The sequence below is a fragment of the Podarcis melisellensis genome (assembly GCF_964234715.1).
Source record: "Podarcis melisellensis genome assembly, chromosome: 18".
In the NCBI taxonomy this organism is placed as follows: Eukaryota; Metazoa; Chordata; class Lepidosauria; order Squamata; family Lacertidae; genus Podarcis; species Podarcis melisellensis.
Window position 1 is genome coordinate 5,164,437 of NC_138536.1, and position 17,710 is coordinate 5,182,146.

General features: G+C 49.7%; 2 protein-coding genes across 3 annotated transcripts in view; one reads left to right on the forward strand and one right to left on the reverse strand.

Moving 5' to 3' along the window:
- Positions 1-1,287: 1,287 nt before the first annotated feature.
- MRPL34 (mitochondrial ribosomal protein L34) lies at positions 1,288-2,925 on the reverse strand. The gene is made up of 2 exons (XM_081895327.1): positions 2,814-2,925; positions 1,288-1,836 (listed from the first exon to the last, which is right to left on the reverse strand). Exons 1-2 carry the CDS (start codon positions 2,834-2,836, stop codon positions 1,542-1,544), a joined length of 318 nt encoding a protein of 105 aa, XP_081751453.1. The 5' UTR covers positions 2,837-2,925; the 3' UTR covers positions 1,288-1,541.
- Positions 2,926-5,263: 2,338 nt separating this feature from the next.
- Positions 5,264-17,710, forward strand: part of ELL (elongation factor for RNA polymerase II) — a 53,160-nt gene continuing 40,713 nt past the window's right edge. Inside the window, exon 1 of one of the 2 annotated variants that reach the window (XM_081895591.1) lies at positions 5,264-5,442. In XM_081895591.1, coding sequence (XP_081751717.1) covers positions 5,311-5,442 — 132 coding nt within the window. In that variant the 5' untranslated portion in view covers positions 5,264-5,310. The remainder of the gene's footprint in view (positions 5,443-17,710) is intronic. The other variant, XM_081895592.1, reaches the window with a different exon arrangement.

The following is a 17,710-nucleotide window of genomic DNA, read 5'->3' on the forward strand; positions in this document are numbered from 1 at the left end:
CCAAGAGGCCTGGGTTTTTAAAGGGGCTGCGGCTGCAAGAGTCGGCGGGCAGGGCGGGGCTGCAGGAGGCAGCTGCACCTGACGGGTTCCTGCCTGCGGAAGAGGCTGCCTAGGCAGGAATCTGGAAGGCGCTGGGGAATTTATCCAGGCATGGAGGCGCAATGGCGTGGGGCTGGAGGGTTTCTGCATAAATCACCTTCCTATTACAGATAGGTAGCCGTGTTGGTCTGCCATAGTCAAAACAAAAAAAATTCCTTCCAGTAGCACCTTAAAGACCAACTAAGTTAGTTCTTGGTATGAGCTTTCGTGTGCATGCACACTTCTTCAGATACACGTGTATCTGTGTATCTGAAGAAGTGTGCATGCACACGAAAGCTCATACCAAGAACTAACTTAGTTGGTCTTTAAGGTGCCACTGGAAGGAATTTTTTTTGTTTTCACCTTCCTATGTTCCTATATGCCTGTTGTCTTTGTCCATGGAGTTTTCTTGGCAGGGATACTGGAGTGGCTTGCCGGTTTTCCCAGTACGTAGTGATGTATGGAAGTGAGAGCTGGACCATCAAGAAGGCTGATCGCCGAAGAATGGATGCTTTTGAATTCTGGTGCTGGAGGAGACTCTTGAGAGTCCCATGGACTGCAAGAAGATCAAAGTGATCCATTCCCTCAGCCTCGGTCCAGTATACCTGAAGGAGCGTCTTCACCTCCATCGTTCTGCCCGGACACTGAGGTCCAATGCCGAGGGCCCTCTGGCGGTTCCCTTGCTCCGAGAAGCCAAGTTACAGGGAACCAGGCAGAGGGCCTTCTCGGTAGTGGCGCCCGCCCTGTGGAATGCCCTCCCACCAGATGTCAAAGAGAAAAATACCAAACTTTTAGAAGACATCTAAAGGCAGCCCTGTTTAGGGAAGCTTTTAATGTTTAATAGGTTATTGTATTTTAGTGTTTTGTTGGAAGCCGCCCAGAGTGGCTGGGGTGACCCCGCCAGATGGGCGGGGTATAAATAACAAATTATTATTATTCTGAAGGAAATCAGCCCTGAGTGCTCACTGGAAGGACAGATCCTGAAGCTGAGGCTCCAAGACTTTGGCCACCTCAGAAGAGAAGACTCCCTAGAAAAGACCCTGATGTTGGGAAAGATGGAGGGCACAAGGAGAAGGGGACGACAGAGGACGAGATGGTGGGACAGTGTTCTCGAAGCTACCAGCATGAGCTTGACCAAACTGCGGGAGGCAGTGGAAGACAGGAGTGCCTGGCGTGCTCTGGTCCAGGGGGTCAGGAAGAGGCGGACACGACTAAACAACAACAACAATTTATTTGCTTTGCAGAAATAAATCTTGATTCCTGTACGGCAATGACACTTGCGAAAGTTTCGATTCAGTTGACAAATCTCCATAGAAAAATCCTTGGCTTGCAATCCAAGCAAGGACCCCCACATACATTGCAGAAATGGGAGACTTTCTGTTCCAGTTTGTGGTGTGCAAGGCTCTTTAGCGCATTACAGCAAAATGAACCGGTTTGAAGCTTTTGATGCAGGGGGTGTTTTTTTAATGGGTCAAAGATTTCCTGCCTTTCAACATCCGTCGGAGGATCACCTCGATGCCGCTGCGAGTGCGGATGCGCTTGATCCAGCCGTGTTTGTGTTTCCTCTTGAGGTTTGAGGGTTGGTACTCATTGCCGCGGGCTTTCGTCCGGATCTGTTGGCAGCCCCATGGCGTCACCAGCTGAGGGAAACTCCGGCAGGCAGCTGCTGGCTCTGAAGACAGCGACATGGAGAAAAGGGAACTGATCCCTCGCCGGTAAAGCACAGCAGCCGAAATCCTCTGCATGAGGTTGAGGGATCTGGGGGTGGAGTTGGGGGAGAAAGAAAAGAGAACTTTTTGCTTCGTTTGTTTACGACAGACATTTCTGGTTTTGTGTGTGTTGAGTTTTATATTTTTATAAGCGTATACCTCTTGTTACGTTTGCTTCAGGTTAAATCTTTTCAGGTTGCGTCCCGCGGCGACCAGGAAGTACCGGAAAGGCTTACTTCCAGGTTTCGCCGCTCGCACATGCGCTCAAAATGACGTCATGCGCAGAAGCGCCGAGTCGCGACCTGCGCATAGACGGGTTGCGTTCTGCTCATGTTGCGAACAGGGCTCCGGAATGGATCCCGTTCACAACCAGAGGTACCACTGTGTAAATTTTGATGAGGACGTTCAGGTCTCAGTAGAAAGGCTTAGACCTCTCCTCTCCAGGCAACAAATGCGCTCTGTACATGCTCAGAAAGTACACTGTCTGCAGGGGGAAGGAAACACTTGCCCATAAGACAGAGTTGTTCCACCTGGCCTTTGGCTTAGAATCAGTTTGATTCCCTCCCCATCTTTCTTTTTCCTTTCTCCTCCTGTGAAGAGGCTGCACCCTAATGTTTTAATGTTGTATCTTAATCTTTTAAATTGTATTTTTATCCACTTGTTTTTATTATTGGTTGTTAGCCGCCCTGAGCCCGGTCTTGGCTGGGGAGGGCGGGGTAAAAATAAATTATTATTATTATTATTATTATTATTATTATTATTATTATTATGTTCACAGGTATTCTGTGTATGCTCTGGTGCATATTCGCACTCTGGAAGTGGAAGGAAAAGGCCCTGCACAGGGAACACCACGTCTTGCCACATGGCTTTAATAGATAAGGTGCACTCTGTGCATGCTCAGTGGCTTCAACCACCAGGGGCAATTCTGCGCATGCGCAGAAGCTTCAATCACTCTGTGCATGCTCAGAGGCTCCCAGCACAATCCAGGCCTCCCCCTCTCTGCTACTGCTCCGGCCGAGCCCTTACCTGCCTCCTGCCAAGCTGACCATGTTATCCTCGTCCCTCGCCTTGTCCTCTCTCTCCAGAAACGGAAGCGCTCCTTTGGCCCGTGACGTTAGCCAATCAAAATCGAAAGATTCGACCGGAAGAGGCGGTGCGCGTAGTTTTTTTTTTTTGCGGAGGCGCGCTTCTCGGCTTCGACCAATAGAGGGCGGCGTCTCGCTGACGTCGGAGAGGTCGGGAAGAAGGAAAAACACCGTGGCCCCGCCTCCTCGTGACGCAATACGTAGGCGTCATTTGAATGGCCCCGCCCCCCGCAGCCACAGTATTATGAGTTTGGCCTGTGACGCGCCTAGCAACAAGGAGGCGGGGAGAGAGAATTACCCAGCATCCTTTGCGCGCTTTATTTATTTATTTATTTATTTTATTTTATTATGCCTTATTTCGAGAGATACACACATTAGGCTGCTATGGATAGCAAGAATTATGTAATTATTTGGAAAAATTGTAATAGCGACGCTGTTATCCAGAGTGAAAAACAACACTTCCCAGCGTGCTTTGCGGCAAGGCGCTTGCGCACTGCGCGCCAAAGCGAACCGAAAAGAGGCTTTTTGGCCCTCTCGAGTTGCCGTACAGGTAGTCCTTCTCCAGCTCTTCTTGAGAAATTAGCTTTCTATATAAAACTTTGTTAAGGCATATAAATGCCACTAAACGCATAAGTACAACCGTGTGATTCATCAATATAGACTGAAATATAACAAATAAATAAATAATATAAAAATTAATAAATAAAAGAATTGCACAACATACAAATAGAGTTTATAACCACATGAAATATAAATTGGGGGCGGTTGTTGCATCCAAGTACATAACCAGAGTAGACCCATTGAAAATCACTCGGCACGGCTAACGTAAGTCCATTAATTTCACCATGCTTACTCTTTGTTTAGAGCTTAACTAGAAAAAAAACCCATCATTTAGAAATATAAGTCCGTATTTTAAAAAGAAAGAAACAATAAAAAGGACTGCGTTGACACACACACACACATATTATATACGTACACACACACACAGACTGATAAATAACACAACATGATGCAAAATGTACGTCCCATAATTTATATAGCTGTTTATGCCAAATTAACTTGTTAATCAAATCTGATTTATTTATTACCTGCATCCAACGTTAGTCATAGGGGGAAAAAAGGCCCTTTGGAATGAATGGATTCGACTGGTTATTAATGTTTAGAAGAGTCGGACACGGCTAAACAACAACAACAAATATACCTTTGTGTGTGTGTCTGTGTATCCTCCTTTATATATACAGTACAGTGCATATTATTATGTATATGTTTTCCTTTATATATTATATACATTATAGTATGTGTGTGCATGCACACACATATCTACTGTATATATATGTATATCATAGCTGTCAAGCGTCCCTTATTTGGCGGGACAGTCCCTTATCCCAGCGCCATGTCCCGCTGCTGTCCCTTATTGATCATGTCCCTTAAATAAACTACTGAAGGTAATGGGGCCTTTTCTATGTCCAGCTGTGCTTTGTCAACAACAAATTGTTGCTTTTTTGTGTTGAATATATGCTATATGGTCCATAGGCGCCGACTCCATGGGGCTTGAGGGGGCCCGAGCCCCCTCAAAAATTCGTTTGGGGGGGCTCCGCCCCCCAATAATCTCCGGCGCCCCTCCAGCAGAGCGCCATCGCCGCCCCTCCCCCAGCCCAAAATGCACAGGGAGGGGCGGGCTGCATGCCTCCTGCCCTCCCTCCCGAGCAAAAGCTCCACCCAATTTCCTTTGGAGCTGATTAATAGGCGCAGCACGCTCTCCCCTATTCGCTCACGAGGAGGCGGCGCCACTTTATTTGCATATTCATGAGCTTATTTATTATTCATGAGCTTTCCCGGGCCCCCCCAATATTTTTTATAAGTCCGCGTCCCTGATATGGTCATTGATGGACCTAATAGGTATCTAAAACCATTTGCACGCAACAAAATATGTATTTTATCAAAGTAATTGTTGATCCCTTATTTTGGCTGCTGATCCCCTTATTTTCAAGGCTGCTGCTCCCTTATTTTCAAATCTGTATGTTGACAGCTATGCTGTATATATTCCTTACAGTATTTGTTGACCCCTTTGAGGTCCTCAGAGAGCAAAAGGTGCGGTATAAATGCAGTTATTTATCATAATCATTATTGATTGATTATTATTATTGATCATGGTCGTTGTCGTTGTTGTAGAAGACAGCATACCCTCCCCTCCCTTAGTTTAATCCAGTGTGGGATAGAGAGGGGGGGGAGAACAGGTGGGGACTACGTTTCCCGGCGTGCTTCGCGGCAGCGCGATGACGCCACGGGGGCGGAGCGAGCGTCGGAGGGTCAGGCGGAGGGCGTGGGAGGCGTGGCACGCGGCGCCGCATAATCTAGGCATGAGGGGGCGTGGCCGGGCGCCTGTGCCTCCGCCGCCGCCGCCGCCGCCTCCTCCTCCCTCGGCGGAGGTTCCCAAGATGGCGGCGCTGGCGGAGGGGGGCTACGCGCTGTCGTGCGGGCGGCTCGGCCGCGGCACCCGCGTCTCCGTCTTCCACGTCAAGCTCACCGACTCGGCCCTGCGCGCCTTCGAGGCCTACCAGGGGCGCAAGGTGGGTGGTCGCGGGGGGGGGAAGGGGAGGGGGAGGGGGCGGGGCTTCTGTGAGGGGGGAGGGGAGGCGCGGACCCCCCCATATATAGGGGACCCCCCCACCACCACACACTCTCCCTCTCCTCGTGTCATTATAAAGGACGGGGGAGGAAAGGGCCACCCCCCTCATTAATATGGGGAGCACCCCCTTTTTAAAAAAACAGAGGACCCCCCTATTTAAATAGAGCCCCCCCACTCTCCCTCTCCTCGTGTCATTATAAAGGACGGTGGAGGAAAAGGCCAGCCCCTTATTAATGTGGGGAGCACCCCCTTTTTAAAAAGAGGACCCCCTATTTAAAAAGAGGACCCCCCTATTTAAAAAGAGGACCCCCTATTTAAAAAGAGGACCCCCCTATTTAAAAAGAGGACCCCCTATTTAAAAAGAGGACCCCCCTATTTAAAAAGAGGACCCCCCTATTTAAAAAGAGGACCCCCCTATTTAAAAAGAGGACCCCCCTATTTAAAAAGAGGACCCCCCTATTTAAAAAGAGGACCCCCCCATCACACACACTCCCTCTCCTCGTGTCATTATAATGGACGGGGGAGGAAAAGGCCACCCCCTCCTCATTAATATGGGGAGCACCCCCTTTTTAAAAAGAGGACCCCCTTTTTAAATAGAGCCCCCCCACACTCTCCCTCTCCCCTTGTCATTATAAAGGACGGGGGAGGAAAAGGCCACCCCCTCCTCATTAATATGGGGAGCACCCCCTTTTTAAAAAGAGGACCCCCTTTTTAAATAGAGCCCCCCCACACTCTCCCTCTCCTCATGTCATTATAATGGACGGGGGAGGAAAAGGCCACCCCCTTATTAATGTGGGGAGCACCCCCTTTTTAAAAAGAGGACCCCCTATTTAAAAAGAGGACCCCCCTATTTAAAAAGAGGACCCCCCTATTTAAAAAGAGGACCCCCCTATTTAAAAAGAGGACCCCCCCATCACACACACTCCCTCTCCTCGTGTCATTATAATGGACGGGGGAGGAAAAGGCCACCCCCTCCTCATTAATATGGGGAGCACCCCCTTTTTAAAAAGAGGACCCCCTTTTTAAATAGAGCCCCCCCACACTCTCCCTCTCCCCTTGTCATTATAAAGGACGGTGGAGGAAAAGGCCACCCCCTTATTAATGTGGGGAGCACCCCCTATTTAAAAAGAGGACCCCCTATTTAAAAAGAGGACCCCCCTATTTAAAAAGAGGACCCCCCAATTTAAAAAGAGGACCCCCCTATTTAAAAAGAGGACCCCCCTATTTAAAAAGAGGACCCCCCCATCACACACACTCCCTCTCCTCGTGTCATTATAATGGACGGGGGAGGAAAAGGCCACCCCCTCCTCATTAATATGGGGAGCACCCCCTTTTTAAAAAGAGGACCCCCTTTTTAAATAGAGCCCCCCCACACTCTCCCTCTCCCCTTGTCATTATAAAGGACGGTGGAGGAAAAGGCCACCCCCTTATTAATGTGGGGAGCACCCCCTATTTAAAAAGAGGACCCCCTATTTAAAAAGAGGACCCCCCTATTTAAAAAGAGGACCCCCTATTTAAAAAGAGGACCCCCCTATTTAAAAAGAGGACCCCCTATTTAAAAAGAGGACCCCCCTATTTAAAAAGAGGACCCCCCATCACACACACTCCCTCTCCTCTTGTCATTATAATGGACGGGGGAGGAAAAGGCCACCCCCTCCTCATTAATATGGGGAGCACCCCCTTTTTAAAAAGAGGACCCCCTTTTTAAATAGAGCCCCCCACACTCTCCCTCTCCCCTTGTCATTATAATGGACGGTGGAGGAAAAGGCCACCCCCTTATTAATGTGGGGAGCACCCCCTTTTTAAAAAGAGGACCCCCTTTTTAAATAGAGCCCCCCACACTCTCCCTCTCCCCTTGTCATTATAAAGGACGGTGGAGGAAAAGGCCACCCCCTTATTAATGTGGGGAGCACCCCCTTTTTAAAAAGAGGACCCCCCTATTTAAATAGAGTGCCCCCCACCACACACTCTCCCTCTCCTCGTGTCATTATAATGGACAGGGGAGGAAAAGGCCACCCCCTCCTCATTAATATGGGGAGCACCTCTTTTTAAAAAAGAGAACCCCCTTTTTGAAATAGACAGTCCCCCCCTTCCTCATTATAATTTGGGGGAGAGGGAAGTGGGGATCCCCTCTCCAAAAACACTCCTCATTAACAGGATACGAGGACCCCTGCCTCATGTATAGTGGGGGACCCCTATTAAGGTAGGGAAGGAAAGGGGGACCCCGACTTTGTCACTAGAGAGGAGCACCTCCTTTTTTTACAAAAGGCCCCCTTTTTAATAGACAGAGTCCCCTTCCTCATCATAATTGGGGGAGAGGGAAGATGGACCCCCCTCCACACATATTGATAGGAGAGGAGGACCCCCCCCACGTCATGTATAGAGGGAAGGGAAGAGGGGGGGTCCCGTTTCGTCAGTAGAGAGTAGCCTTCCCCCTCATTGAAAATGGGACACCCCCCCCCCGCACACACAGTCCTCAATAATAGGAAAGGAGGACCTCGCTTCATGTATAGTGGGGGACCCCCCCATTGATAGAGAAGGGGACCCCCAGTTTGTCACTAGTTAGTAGCCTTCCCCCTCATTGAAGTAGGGGAGAGGAAAGGAGCCCCCCCTATCAGTAGAGTGGGGGGCATTGTAATGGGGGGAGGAGGGGAGGAAAACCCTCCCCACCTTAGAGAAGGATCTGGGGACAGACACCCCTATATATTTACGGAGGGAGGACTCTTATCACCTATGGAGACCCCCCTCTTATAACAGAGGAAGGAAAGGGGGTCAGCCCCCCCCTTAGGAACAGGCAAGAGAGGACTCAGTCCCTTATTAGTATGGGAAAAGTGGGGAAGAGAGACCCCCCCCCCATCAATAAATTCCCCTTTTCTTATAATAAGGGGGTGGAAAAGAGAGAAGTATAATGAGGAAAAGGGGGTCCCCCTCATTGTTTAGATAGGGAGGGGACAGTGAAACCCCCCCTTTTTAAATAGGGTCGTCAGAGGTGGTAGCCCTCCTTTATTTCATAAATATGGGGGGGGAAGGAAGATGAGAAGTGGCTCCCCCCCTCAAACCATGTAGGCACAAGATCCTGTACACTGAATGAGATGGACCCCCCCTCAAATATATTAAGGGCTGGGTTGGAGGGGGTGGTTACGGGATTCGGGAGACAGATCCTTCCCCCCCACCACAAAAAAGTGGATTTTGTCCCCCTCCTTCTGTCGGCTCTTCCAAAATTAGTCTGAATAAGCGTGAATAAACACCCCCCTCCCTTTCATAATTGCTTGGGAGGGGGGATGTTGAATGAATTGGGGGTCCCTCTTTCTCCCCTTCCCCAAAAGGGCCATTTTGTAGTGTGATTTCTTGTTCTCCCTACCCCCCACCCACCTCTGGAAAAAGTAACCTGGAAAAGGAGGAAGCTGATGGAGGAGAGTTTGGGGAGAGGGGGGAGGAGGAGGTGTGTCCTTGGGGTGTGGTGAAATGAGGAAAGACAGAACCCCCCCTCATTAAAAAAAAAGCTACTATTTTGAGAAGCCCCCCCACCATACACAACGAAAGAGGCCTGAATACAAGCAGATCCATGTTTTTATAATTATGAATGGGGGTGACTTGGGGGCGGGATGTGACTGTTACAGGACTAAGGAAACAGAGACAGAACTGCCCCCACCCCACTAAGCACCTGTCTCTAAAGATCCCCCCCCCCAGTTCCAAAAAATGGGCACCTGGAAAAAGAAGGGAATCCCCCTCCCCATTTTCATAGGGGAGCTGTGTAATATTAAGAGCATGATGTGGAAAGGCAGATTTGCAAACTGCACCCCCCCATGTCCCAGCAGAAAATTGGGAGGGTGAGCCATAGACTGGACATACCCCCCCCCCACTTTAAATATACCAGTTTGGGTGGTGAGTTATGGGCCTGATTTGCCGACTCCAAAGTAACCCCCACAGAGTTCTGTGGCTCTTTCTCCAAGAAAACAGGTCTAGCATTGGCAAGTTTTGAGTGTCTATTTGTGCTTTCTCCCTCTTCCCGCCCCCCCCCCCCACCCAAAAAAAGTCTGCCTTCTGAATGAGAGAAGCCCACTAGTAAGTATTGTACTGGAAAGACTTAAGGTGGAGGTTTTAAATCAATACCCCCCCCCTAATAATAAGAATAAGAATAAGAATAACAACAGCTGAGTGGTGTTCCGACTAAAGACAGGCCCCTCAAATTTATGGAGAATCCCTTATATGTGGGGAGGGGAGTTTAAAGGAGGTTTAATGCCCCCCTCCCAAAAAAACCCCAGTGCTCAAACCTCCGCCCCCCCCAAGAATGCCATGTCAATCAAAGAGTGGGTCAATTTGGAAAGGGGAGAGTCTTTCAGAGGTGTTTTTTAACGACTGACCCCTCCGACAGCTTTTAAGAAATAAGTGTTTTTTCCCAAACCCCAGAGCTCTTTACTTTTAATCCATCGTTCGCTGCAAATTGCGGCATCAATTGAGTAACCCGCACGAAGAGACCCGTTTCTCGGTGGCAGGAAAATCGGGGTGCGTGCTCGCTGGACCCCTCAATCTTCCTGCTAAGCGGGGGGGGGGGTGGAACCCCGCTTTCTTTGACATGTGGGGCTAGGCTTGGGAAATGAGGGGCTCGGCTGCTCTGTGTGGGGTGCCCCATGCTTAGGGGGAAGCTTAGAGCTTTATGTCCTTGGCTATGTTGTATTGCGGGCCTCCGTGTCACACAGGACTCTTCGGCTGGATAGTGGAACACAACCAGCAGGTTCTTGCCCCATATTTCTCTCCCCCCCCCCCCCAAAATCTGGAGTTTTAAAGAGAACAGAGAGAGGAAGTCCATACTCTGCATCAGTTACAGAACCCAGCTCTCCACCCACCTAATCTCTCTATCCCACCTCCAGCCTGAGAGTCCTGTGTAGCCCAGAAGCTTGCATCCTGCCTTTTTGACCCCCAGCCCCTACCCCCAAGCTGTGCGACAGGTTGAGGCCCGTTTGGGGCTTGCTTTCCAGGCTTTCTCAGGGCGGCGGGGGCAGCCAGTCCCCTTCCCACCCCCCTGGCGAAAACCCTTGGCACCCAGCTGCTTCAGTCTGAGTGTTTGTGCTCAACCTAGGGCGCCACCTCTGAACTGACTTCAAAGGCGGAGGAGGGAGGGCTTGTCTCTTGCTTGCGTCGTGGGGCGAAGGACGGGGCGAGTCTGGCTTGTTGGGATCTCCGTCACCAGGAGGTCGCCCAACTCTGGATTTCCTGGAGGGTTGCCAAACAACCCTCCGGATGTGCTATTGCGGCGGCTCGGCAACTGTGCGAATGTTTTGAAACACTCCCTGGCCTCTTAAGACGGGCTCAAGTTTTTTCAGCGAGAAATAAAAAGTTTCCGCTCAGCAGGGACTCCTGAAAAATCTAATATTCTGGGTTTTTTTCTTCCTTTTTAAAGGGCACATTTCCCCTTGCCCGATCCATAGGCTGCCTGCCTGCTTGCCTTCCCTCCCTCCGAGACGGGCCGGCAGGAACCAGGAGAGGCAAACCTGTTTATCGTTGGCAACCTCAGCCTCCGGTGAGGGCAATTTGGGACTGCGTCCCGGACTCTATTTTTAACGTAGGGTGTTGGTTACATGGCGAGGGCCTCAGCCGAGGGCAGGAGGAGGGTTTGTGCTAATTACACACTGGATGGCATGCCTTCTTCTTCTTCTTCTTCTTCTTCTTCTTCTTCTTCTTCTTCTTCTTCTTCTTCTTCTTCTTCTTCTTTACAGCAATTGCTTGCTAATGAGTGTTTATCAGCTGCAAGAGAAGGCAGTGCGAGGTTGCAGAAGGCTGCTTTGCTCTGCAACCCCGGAACGTGACTTTTTGGCCCGTGCGGTTTATTTTTCAGCGGGTTGGGTGGGATGCATGTAGAACGAACAGACCCGTTTTCATAACGGGGACAAGTGTGGGATCCCACCACCGGCGGCGCACAAACCTTAAAATGAAATCGCAGGTGTGTATTGAACGAGTGGGTGCAGAACCAAGGAAATGGGGTCATTCTGCTGTTCTCAGCCTGTTTTGAGCCCCCCTGGGTGGCTGGGGGAGCCAGATTGTTGCTTGGCCATCAGCACTGTCCAGCGACTCCAGTGTTAGAAATTAGCCAGGAGCCAGGCGCTCTTTGCTACTGGCGAGGGGTCCGTTTGCGACCGCGTGGCGAGCACAGTTAAAAAACGTCTTCCTTAGTCCATTTTTAGTGCTGTTTCTATTTCCACTGTGTGTGTTTCTCCTTATTGCTAGCGAATTATTGCAAAATAGGGTTGCCGTACGTCCAGAATTTCCCGGACATACCCGGAATACTGCAGCCGAAAGTAGCGTCTGGGCAAAAATCAGCTAAAATAGCTCAAAAAGCGGCATTTGTTATTTTACCCAACCCCCTGGCAAACAGGCGTCTGTGGTAGTGACCGTAACCTAGATTTTTTCTGAGTTTCTAACGCTGGAAGGGACTTTAAAAGGTAAAGGTAAAGGGACCCCTGACCATTAGGTCCAGTCGTGACCGACTCTGGGGTTGCGGCGCTCATCTTGCTTTATTGGCCGAGGGAGCCGGCGTACAGCTTCCGGGTCCTGTGGCCAGCAGGACTAAGCCGCTTCTGGCGAACCAGAGCAGGGCACGGAAACACCATTTACCTTCCCGCCAGAGCGGTACCTATTTATCTACTTGCACTTTGAGGTGCTTTTGAACTGCTAGGTTGGCAGGAGCAGGGACCGAGCAACGGGAGCTCACCCCATCATTGCGGGGATTCGAACCTCCGACCTTCTGATTGGCAAGTCCTAGGCTCTGTGGTTTAACCCACAGCGCCACCCGAGTTCATGGAAGGGACTTTATAACCTCGCAAACCTCTGGCCCCACTGGCCCAATAGCACACAGATTCTGCAGGGTCTCGAATCCACACCCTTGCTCCTGAGGTTTGTGGAGTCGGGTTTGAGGAATCTAGCCCAGCACCCTTCCTGTCTTCGCAGTGGCCCACCACGATGCCTGCAGTGGGAAGCCCACTGCCAGGATTCAAGAGCAGCCTTCTCCTGCTCTTGTTCGCCACCGAGGTAGACTGGCTCTGTCCATGGAGGCTCTGTTGGAAATCCACACTCTCACTGTGAAGCTCACTGGGTGACCTTGGAGTCAGTCACAACCTCTTGATCTACCTCGGAGGTTCGTTGCAGGGATGAACCGAGGAGGGGGCTGAACCACGGAGAAAAGGGTGGGAGATCAGCCCAACAAATAAGCCCTTCTGCTGACCTGCTTAAGAAAGCTGGAGGGACCAGCTTGATGGAGATGTCAGCCGCCAGCCTTGGCACCCAGAGATCCCCACGTAGTCGCAAGTGGACCTGCTCCAGTCGCAAAACGCGCCTTGGCGCCCGGCTAATTTCTAACAGTAGAAAGCTACTGCTGCCACCTCCTACTTAAGGGTTTGTCTTTGGAGCACTGTGAGGACAGGAGGCTGGGCTTAGGTAGGCCTCCTTTGGGTCGGATCCAGCAGCCGAGCTCTTATATGAACATGCGGTCTCAATCGGACCCGTGCCCGTTGCAAAACGCGCCTGGTGCCTGGCTAACAACAAGCCTGCGAGTCAGGGAGAGCGAGTGGCCAGGGAGCTACCCTGTCCGAGTGCAGGGACTCGAACCCTGGTCTCCCACAGGTCCGGAGCGCAGCACCCTCGCCAGTCGACCACATTCCCTCAGGCCGAAAAGCCTGTTGCAACCCAAGGCCCGCTGACAACGTCACAACAGCTGGGTTGGTTGTGACACTCCAAAGTGAGTTGGCCCACATACACCCAGCTGGGCCTCTTTTCCTGGGGACGGCCATCCCAGGATGACTAGCAGCTGGGCGGAGAGGAGATCTGGTTAGGAAATTCCGGCACCCGATCTTGCTTTGAGAGAGAGAGAGAGAGAAAGAAGGAAAGATCTCAGCTCATCATAATAATAAAAATGATTTTTTATTTATACCCCTGCCCTTCCCGGTTCAAAAACTCAGGGCGGCTAATAACAAATCTGAAACAATTATAAAAGCGGCATAAAATACAATATAAAAACATGAATAACAATAAAAAATCCATTTGGGGAAATAAGCATTAGATAATCCCCAGGGCTAGCTGGCTGAATTGGTCCTACTTGGGCCAGCAAGGAGGCCAGGGGAGAATTAGCTGTGGGGTCTTATGATCTTCATAAAAGGGGAGGGGAAGGGAAATGAAAGATCAGGCTGGATTCAAATTAAAGGCCAGGCGGAATAGCTCTGTCTTACAGGCCCGATGAAAGGAGGTTAAATCCTGCAGGGCCCTAGTCTCGTGGGACAGAGCATTCAACCAGGTCGGAGCCATCACTGAGAAGGCCCTGGCCCTGGTGGATGATAGTCTGACTTCCTTAGGGCCCGGGACCTCTAAACTATGGTTATTCGTGGACCTCCTCTGCGGGGCAGACCAGGAGAGGCAGTCCCGTAGATACGAGTGCCCTAAGTCACAGCTCAGCAGTCTTTCTGTGTGCAGAAGCTCCTGGGTTCAAGCCGGGTTCGGGGAAAGGCGGCGCTGTGAACGTCCCTGGGACCTGCAGGCATAGGGCAGGATATAAATTCAATAAATAATAATAACCCACCAAGGGGATGGGGAGCAGACTTACAAGCTACAACATTTGTGGGTTGTTGTTGTTTGTATTTCCAGTTTAGAGAAAACTGAAAGATGGGAGCGTATAAAATAACGCATGGCATAAAGAAACTGAGTCGAGATTATTTCCCTCCCTCTGTCCTAACGCTAGAACTCAGGGACATCCAGTGAATTTCTCTGGAGTGTTTTCCTTGCCGGAGTCATGGAATTGTTGTGTTGGAACTGACCGCGAGGGTCATTTAGTTCTTCCAGTGCAGGAATATGAGGTCAGGCCCCCGTCAGCTCTTCTGACGGCTCTCTGAGGTGCAAATTGCCATCTCATATTTTTCCACGGGCATTGCCAGGATTGAACCAGGAGCTCTCTGCGTGCAAAACATGTGGTCTGCCCTGTATTTTTAAATAACAAACAAGCAAAAACCCATACCTCTCACCCTGCTTTGCAAATTTGCTCCTCTTAAGTTACTAGGTAAAGGTAAAGGGACCCCTGACCGTTAGGCCCAGTCGTGGCCGACTCTGGGGTTGCGGCAGTGCACAGAAACGCCAGAGCAGTGCACAGAAACGCCGTTTACCTTCCCGCCGGAGTGGTACCTATTGATCTACTTGCGCTTTGACGTGCTTTTGAACAGCTAGGTTGGCAGGAGCAGGGACCGAACAATGGGAGCTCACCCCGTTGTGGGGATTTGAACCCCTGACCTTCTGATCGGCAAGTCCTAGGCTCTGTGGTTTAAACCACAGCGCCACCCGCGTTAAGTTACTAGTCCACAGTAAAAGAAGAAGAAAAGAAGCACTTCCTGCTCACACCCTCTCCCACACCTGTTAGTTAATTACTACTCACCGTCAGCTGAAGAGTGACACAACTTTTCCTTCTCTTCGCCCGCCGATTGCTATGTCGCCATAGGCGAGCAGGTGCAAGGTGACTGGAACTGTGACCAGTTTTCACCTCCAGTTACTTTCAGACCCCTTCCAGCACTGTCGGGAGGGAATAAGGATGTGTGCATGAAATTCATATGTGTGCATAAGGGACGCGGGTGGCCCTGTGGGTTAAACCACAGCGCCTAGGACTTGCCGATCAGAAGGTCGGCGGTTCGAATCCCCGCAATGACGGGGTGAGCTCCCGTTGCTCGGTCCCTGCTCCTGCCAACCTAGCAGTTCGAAAGCACGTCAAAGCGCAAGTAGATAAATAGGTACCGCTCCAGCGGGAAGGTAAACGGCGTTTCCGTGCGCTGCTCTGGATCACCAGAAGCGGCTTAGTCCTGCTGGCCACATGTCCCGGAAGCTGGACGCCGGCTCCCTCGGCCAGTAAAGCGAGATGAGCGCCACAACCCCAGAGTTGGCCACAACAGGACCTAATGGTCAGGTGGCCCAGTTGCTACGCCCGTATCTGGACAGGGATAGCCTAACTACTGTTGTCTATGCTCTGCTAACCTCAAGGTTAGATTGCCGCAATGCGTTCTACGTAGACGGTTCGGAAACTTCAGCCGGGGCAGAATTCAGCAGCCGGGTCGCTCGCTGGGCGGCAAGACGGTTTGAGCACATTGCACCGATCATGGGCTGCCGGTTCATTTCTGGGCCCAATTCAAAGTGCTGGTGTCGACCTATAAAACTAACCAGATATTTAACTGATAATCAGTCATGGTCAGTCTGTCATTTGAAAAACAAGGCCGTCTTGCCCCAGATCGACATTTCGCTTTGGCGACGGAAACCTGGCTCTCAGGAGCCATTGGGCGCCTAGCTTATATATCTTTGGGTATGTCTTTAAGTTAACACCTTACATTACAAACCTGACGGTACCAAACTACCGAAGGCTTTTCACCAAAGCCAGACTAAACGTCTTTCCTTCTGCAGTGTTGGCTGGCAGGTTGAGAGGAGTTCCCTACCAGGACAGACTTTGCTCGTGTGCTCAAGACATCGATTCCATAAAACATATTTTGTTGCACTGTGCAAAATACGAGCAAGCCAGGGCTGAACTGATACTACCCTAGCTGGTACCTTTCCCGGGAAAATCAGAGGCTCACTATGTCAGGTTCCTACTGGTAGACCGGACAAACGCTAGAACATTAGCAGTGGCAAAGTTTTTATCGGTGGTTTGCAAGAACCAATGATCCCTATATTCTGAACAAAGTGCTTGTTTAACCTGGAGGTAGGCTGTCTGAATTGTGTATTGCTTTGTAATGATTTGTTGGGTCTCTGGACTGTAATAAAGATTGATGATGATATAGCTTTGAGTTTCAAACTTTGGCAGCAGTGTTTCTGAATACCAGTCACTGGAAGCTGCGGGAGGGGAGACTGTTCTCGCGTTCAAATCCTTTTGTTTTTTAAAAGTGATATTTATTAAGGTTTTAAGGGTTACAAAAAACAAAAGTAAAAACACCATATTAAACAAAAGCAAAACAACACATCACAATAAGTAAAAGAAAAGAGAAAAACAGAAAAATACAAACAATTAAACACAGCAAATCTTCCCATAACTTATCTTTCATTTGCTTGTTTCCTTGACCTCCTCACACCTCCCTTTTTTGTATTCTAGTTCGGTTAGCTATTTCAGCAAATCCTTTCCATCTTTTCCAATTTTTGTCCTGTAATTTATCTTAATATAATGTAACTTTACTTTCCCTCCTTTCACCAATTAACAGTCTGTTTTTTTCTAAACCTTTATAACATTTCTGCTAAAACCACATTTTAAATTTCTTCCAATCTTCCTCCACCGACTCTTCTCCCTGGTCTCGGATTCTGCTAGTCATTTCCGCCAGTTCCATGTAGTCCATCACCTTCATCTGCCATTCTTCCCGGGTGGGTAGATCTTGTGTCTTCCAATACTTTGCGATAAGTATCCTTGCTGCTGTTGTAGCATACATAAAGAAAGTTCTATCCTTCTTTGACACCAATTGGCCGACCATGCCCAGGAGAAAGGGCTCTGGTTTCTTCAGAAAGGTATATTTAAATACCTTTTTCATTTCATTGCAGATCATCTCCCAGAAAGCCTTAATCCTTGGGCATGTCCACCAAAGGTGAAAGAATGTACCTTCAGTCTCTTTGCATTTCCAACATTTATTATCGGGCAAATTCATAAATCTTTGCAAGCTTGACTGGTGTCATGTACCACCTGTAGATCATTTTCATTATATTTTCTCTTAAGGCATTACTTCATACCTGTGGTCCATAACTGTTCCCAGTCAGCCATCATAATATGTTCTTGTGTTCGAATCCTGCTCGTGGGTTTCCCATTGGGAGATCTGGTTGGCCACTGTGAGATCAGGATGTGAGGCCTGGGTGGACCATTGGCCTGTATTTGTGGATTTCAGCAGTCAGTGTGGAGTTGGGGTACCAGAATATGAACACTAAGTCTTAGTAGAAGGGAAGGTTGGGTCTTGCATTTCAGGAACTCTGAGCCTCCCTCCCTAACCTCCAAAAGAGCCCCTCCAATCCAGTCGGAACCTGAGCCTTTCTCCCCGAAGCTCTTTGGAATTATTGCCTGTGAAATTTACCTCTGAAACAAATACAGTTGCTATGGGATTCAGCAGCAAATCAGAAGGCTGTTGTGTTATCTTTCCCTTCCTCTCCCTGCGCACACATTGCAGGTGGTGGTTGGAAGAGGGGTAAGCGAAAGATGCGGATATTTTGGGTAGGTCGGGTTG